The sequence below is a fragment of the Fulmarus glacialis genome, unplaced genomic scaffold (assembly GCF_000690835.1).
Source record: "Fulmarus glacialis isolate BGI_N327 unplaced genomic scaffold, ASM69083v1 scaffold24042, whole genome shotgun sequence".
Classification (NCBI taxonomy): domain Eukaryota; kingdom Metazoa; phylum Chordata; class Aves; order Procellariiformes; family Procellariidae; genus Fulmarus; species Fulmarus glacialis.
The window spans coordinates 1-5,527 of record NW_009200078.1 but is presented as its reverse complement, the minus strand read 5'-3'; the positions used below and the strand labels follow the sequence as shown (position 1 = coordinate 5,527).

At 53.0% G+C, this 5,527-nt stretch overlaps 1 protein-coding gene across 1 annotated transcript; it reads right to left on the bottom strand.

The window, feature by feature from the left end:
* Positions 1-5,239: 5,239 nt before the first annotated feature.
* PDXP (pyridoxal (pyridoxine, vitamin B6) phosphatase) lies at positions 5,240-5,524 on the bottom strand (the record flags this gene model as incomplete). The annotated part of the gene is made up of 1 exon (XM_009573480.1): positions 5,240-5,524. A coding segment is annotated over one exon (285 nt), but the record flags the coding sequence as incomplete, so codon positions are not given.
* Positions 5,525-5,527: the final 3 nt, after the last annotated feature.

Genomic DNA, 5,527 nt, shown 5'->3' with positions numbered 1-5,527 from the left:
AAGACACAAAACTGGGAGGAGCGGCTGATACACCAGAAGGTCATGCTGCCATCTAGAGGAACCTTGACAGGCTGGAGAAATGGGCTGGCAGGAACCTCGTGAAGTTCAACCAGGAGAAGTGCAAAGTCCTGCACCTGGGAAGGAATAACCCCATGCACCAGTAAATACTGGGGACCTCCCAGCTGGAAAGCAGCTTGGCAGAAAAGGACCTGGCGTCCTGTTGGAGACCGAACTGAACATGAACCAGCAATGTGCCCTTGCAGCAAAGGACGCTAACAGTATTGTGGGCTGCCTTAGGACAAGTGCTGCCAGCAGGTTGAGGGAGGTGATCCTTTCCCTCTACTCAGCACTGGTGAGGCCACACCTGGAGTGCTGTGTCCAGTTCTGGGCTCCCCAGTACAAGAGAGATAGAGACATACTGGAAAGAGTCCAGGGAAGGGTCACAAAGATGATGAAGGGACTGAAGCACCTCTTCTATGAGAAAAGGCTTAGAGTGCTGGGACTGTTCAGCCTGGAGAAGAGAAGGCTCAGGGGGGACCTTGTCAATATGTATAAATACCTGAAGGGAGGGTGCAAAGAAGATGAGGCCATGATCTTCTCAGTGGTGCCCAGCAAAGGACCAGAGGCAATGGGCACAAACTGAAACGCAGGAGGTTCCCTCTGAACATCAGGAAATACTTTTTTACTGTGAGGGTGACTGAGCACTGCTCCAGCTGCCCAGAGAGGCTGTGGAGTCTCCATCCTTGGAGATAGTCAAAAGCCACCTGGACACGGTCTTGGCCTGCTGGCGCAGGGAGCTGCTTGAGCAGGCACTGGGAGGGTGAGTGCGCACTGCTCCAGCTGCCCAGAGAGGCTGTGGAGTCTCCATCCTTGGAGATAGTCAAAAGCCACCTGGACACGGTCTTGGCCTGCTGGCGCAGGGAGCTGCTTGAGCAGGGGGGGTTGGACCAGATGACCTCCAGAAGCCCCTTCCAACCTCAACCATTCTGTGATTCTGTGAAAGGGAAGAAAGCAGTATGCTTGAGAAGGAACATAGGAAGCACCTGTTAATATGCTGATCCCGGGAAAATAGGAGCATGAGGAAAAACATTTCAAACTAGGGGACATCAGGTTGCCAAAGCCTCAGTGCCCTAGAAGTCAAGCAGGTGAGAGCAGTCTAGCCAGAGGTCACAAAGCAGTAGACGAAAGCAGCAGACGGCCATGGAGGAGCACACACAGACTGCTTCCAGCTTACCTGCCATCAAATCACGAATGCTGCACACGAGTGGGAGGAGTATAGCTCGGTCCACTCTGGCTCAAGGGATAGTTTCCTATGGAAGCAGGCTCACCTACTCATATATCCGACCATTTTCCACATTGCCCCAAGGTCCCAAGAGCCCAGAGAGGCTTCTCGCAGCTCTCTGCCTCATCCACCCGTCCGTGCCTAAGGATGGCTGGAGTCCGGGAGGCAAGATGAGGTTGCCTCTCCCCCAGCCAGGGGAACACGGGCATCCCCAGCCTCTCCCTGGGCCTGGCCCAGAGCAGACGATGCTCGGCAGGTTGCTGCTTACATCATCCAGCCAGCAGTTGCCACAGTAACCGCACTTACGGATGAAGGATATGAGGTTCCTGGGGTAACGGACCGACTGCCACCCGCCTGGGCGTTATCTCTATTGCATGGCAGGAAAGGATGATGCAGTTTTCTGAAGGTGAGAAAATAAATACCCTTCCCGACATTACGCCAAGCCGGGCTTGCCATCCGCTCCACCCTGCCATGCGCTGCCACAGCTCTGCTCTCCACAGCCCTGTACTCCCTGGCAACTGCACTGCTTCCTTGAACACTCAACCCGAGAAGAAAAACTGCTTTAGACAAGAAGAAATCAGCCTATCCAGGCAGGAGCCATCACTTTTTTCAGTTTCAACAGCAGATGTTCTCTGCAGCCCCACCAGACCCACCCCAGAGGGAACCAAGGCCTGACCCCCGTGAAGGTCACAGATCCCTTAGTGTCAGAGGTTGAATGGATGTCTGAAGGGCTTGGATGGAGAACACACCATCCCTCAGGGACCCTTCAGGTCTAGTTTTCTAATAAGATCTGCTCACGCTCACCTTCATTATGTGCAGGAGTGATAGTAGCAGAGGGAAGCCACACAAAACCAAAGCCTGGCAGACCTGATGGACCCCTACAGTGCTGCTCTCATCCCCATTCAAAGCAATAGCAGCCCTGTGGCTAGAGGTAGCACTTATCCCTCTGCTTCCATGGCTCTGGAGAGGAAGCATTTATAGGACGCAGGTCACTCCTGCCTGGTGCCCTCAGCTACATGAAGAACCAAGGGAAGGCCAGGTAAAGCCTATTCCCCTTCTGCTCCAAGTCCACCTCTGCTTCACAGCAAAACCCTCAGGGAGAGGCGCACCAGATCAAGAGAGATGGGGATCAGCCATTGCCTCTGCTGAGCTCTGTTTTCAGCAGCAGCCGTGTGAAAAAGAAAGCCTACTCTGCAGGCTCACCATTTGAGATCCAAGTCTCTTCTTTGGAGAGGGCCCAAACGCAGGCTGTTATGATCCGATTAGCTACTGGATTGCCTTCTGTTTCCTGGTGTGCCAGCCTGGGAGACCACAGCCTCCAAAGTCCCGTCTGCTACCTGGGACAGCTGCAAAAGGACAGAGCAAACAATGCAGAGAGCACGAGAAGGACTCACCTTCAAAGCGCCCTAGAAAAAAGGCGGCAACTGCTGGGGTTGCTCTTGCTGTGCACCATCACCTCTGCATGCACACACGTAACCAACTCAGCCTGTGCAATTTGCAGCCATACTGAGCGTTCCCAGCTGTGGCCCCAAGCCACAACAGCACTCTGAGTTGCAGCCTGATACAAGAACTGAGAGCTCTGAAAAATAAGTCAGAGTCTGGGTATCTCTAATTAGACAACCAGAGTTAGTAGACACATTAGGTCTTAATCTTGCCTCTGCTTGATGATGCAAGTGTTGGTCAGGCGCTCATTAAGGGAGTACCACTCCTCTGGTTGTCTAATTGGAGACGGGGCAGACAAAAGGGAGAGACAGACGCATACAAAGAGGACTGATTAAGATGACAGGCAGTCTTTAGAGAGTTCTTTGGATATTCTTTTGTTTTGGAGGGCCGTTTCCTAAGTTATTTTGGAGGGGGGAGGGGGGAAGACACTCAGCACCTGGAATTATCCTAGGGCCAGTTAGTTGCATCTAGTTCTGCCACCTGAGCTGACACAGCACTAACTTACACCGAGGCTGGTTATTCAGCTGAACAGCTGATCTCTCAAGCAGGAGATATCATGCTTGGTTACCACCAACAGCTGTTAAAGAGGTTGAAGGATTTGGCTCCCGTATGAGGAAGGGAGGGAAAGTACCTTCAAGCGATTTCAAATGCTTTTCTTACCCAATCTGTTTTCTCCCTCCAGCCTGGGACCACAGACAAACTCAGGGAGAGGACGTGGGGCGTGGCAAGCTACACCCCGGTGAAGGTCACCTCCAGGGGTACAGTGACACCCACCTCCCCTTCACTCAAAGCTTAGCGTAGTTGAGAAGGGTCACAGCAAAACCTCACCTGGGCAGTTCACAGCCCTCTGCAAGCTAGATGAGCGTGACAAATTGCACCTCACCCCCACCCCTAGCAGAGCAGGACACCGCTGTGTCGGGATCCACCTGACTAGCAGCGGGCAGACCTCAGGCGCAGCACAAGAAGTCACCGTTTCCCAGCGAGGAATCGCCCATGCTGTGAAATGCAAAGGCAGCTGGCAAAGATTGCATCGCTCACGGCTCCAATTCACCTGGCTGGACCCTGCACCCTATGCCATAACCTCACTGGCCACCTCCACCCTCAACTCCAGTTCCGAGACCCCAGTAAGAGACAGCAGCGTGCAGACACCATCCACAAAACATTGTCCATTGCTCTGTCTACCCAGCAGCACCCCCTTGAGTGAGGAAAGGTCCTGCCATGTCCTCATCTTCAAGGGCTCAAAGATACCCAAGCCGTTCTCATCTTGATGGGATCACAGACAAAAAAAGGAGGCCGTTTCCAGCCTACGCTCACACTTTATTATATACAGAGACACGGTGAGTGTAAGAACATCAACATGGGACATGGACAGCAAGGGAGGCCCAAAGGCACTGCCCCTTGTCCCCTTGGTGCAACCAGTCAGCATAGTTTATACAAATAATACAGTATTTGAACAATAAATAAGTTTCATAAATAAGATCAAGAAATTAAAAAAACATAGAAAGACAAAGCAGCAAGGAATGATTTTGAGGGCTGTGACACATTCACAGCAGTGACAATACCACAAACACCTCACCTGCACACCAGCAGCTGGAGCACAGACCCCCATCAGCCCTTTTCTCTCATCGTACTATGGCAAAATCCATTGAGGAGGGGGAACTGGGGAGAGTCGCACAGTTCACTACTGCTGTGCTGTTGTGGTCTAGGAGCCCTCTCTCCTTCACAAGCCCCTTCAGAAAGGGTGCTTGAAAACAAGGTACAATCGCAGACCTGCTGTGCGCAGTCACAGCTTGTCTATTTGGCACAAAAAACCACACTCAAACCAGTCTCTTCCCTTTTTATAGTCCTTTAGATGGACACTGGCACAGTTATTAACTGAGTTGGGGCAGGGGGTGGTGGGGGAAACATCTCTAAGGAACGGGGGAGAGAAGAGATGAGGCAATGCTCTCTTTCACTCGTGGGAGGCAGCGATGCTCTCATTCATCGCTCCAGAGCTCTGGAACGCTCCTTCCACACGCCCCGGCACTGACGGATACCGAGTGGGTGATGAGAGCCAGTCCCCTGGCAAGGAGGGGGTTACCACAAGGACTGCAGGGATGCAGCTCAGAAGTCGAGAGTTACGAGTGAAGGGACAGCTGTAAAAGGCCTCCACTGGTTATCTAAGAGAAAAATAACAATAAGATAGGCGATCCCTAACCCCTGCAGGGGGGGAGGCCACATGGACACACTGATTTGACCCCCCTGTCAGTCTCAAGACCTCCAGCTCTCTCCCAGAGATGCTGGCAGCTGGCATATGAGGGAGAGAAGGACTCTGTCCACCATGGATAGCTCTCAGCAGAAAGGAGACAACTTGACGCCTGCCCCCTCCTGCCAACCCCCTCCATTTTGCCCACAAAGGGCGTTGGAATGTGAAGAAACCAGGAATTGAGGGAATAGGGCACTGAGAGAGAAATGGGAACAGATGGAGATCTGGGATGGGGAACCCGACCCCTCTGCCCTCACATGTACAGACTGCTACTCATCCAGGCCCGGTATCAAGTCTGCAATGCTGTCCACATAGTAATTGGGCACCAGATCCTTGGCAGCGGCGCTGTCGCTGGCCATGTAAGCCTGCGCCTCTTCCAGGCGGGAGACACCTGTCAGGGTGAGGATGGTGGAGAGGCCGCAGTTCTTGCCGAAGAGGATATCTGTCTCCAGACGGTCTCCCACCATGAGGGTGCGGGACGGGTCAACGCCGAAACGCTCCACGATGCAATCAAACATGTAGGTGTTCGGCTTCCCCACCACTAGCGCCTTGCGGCC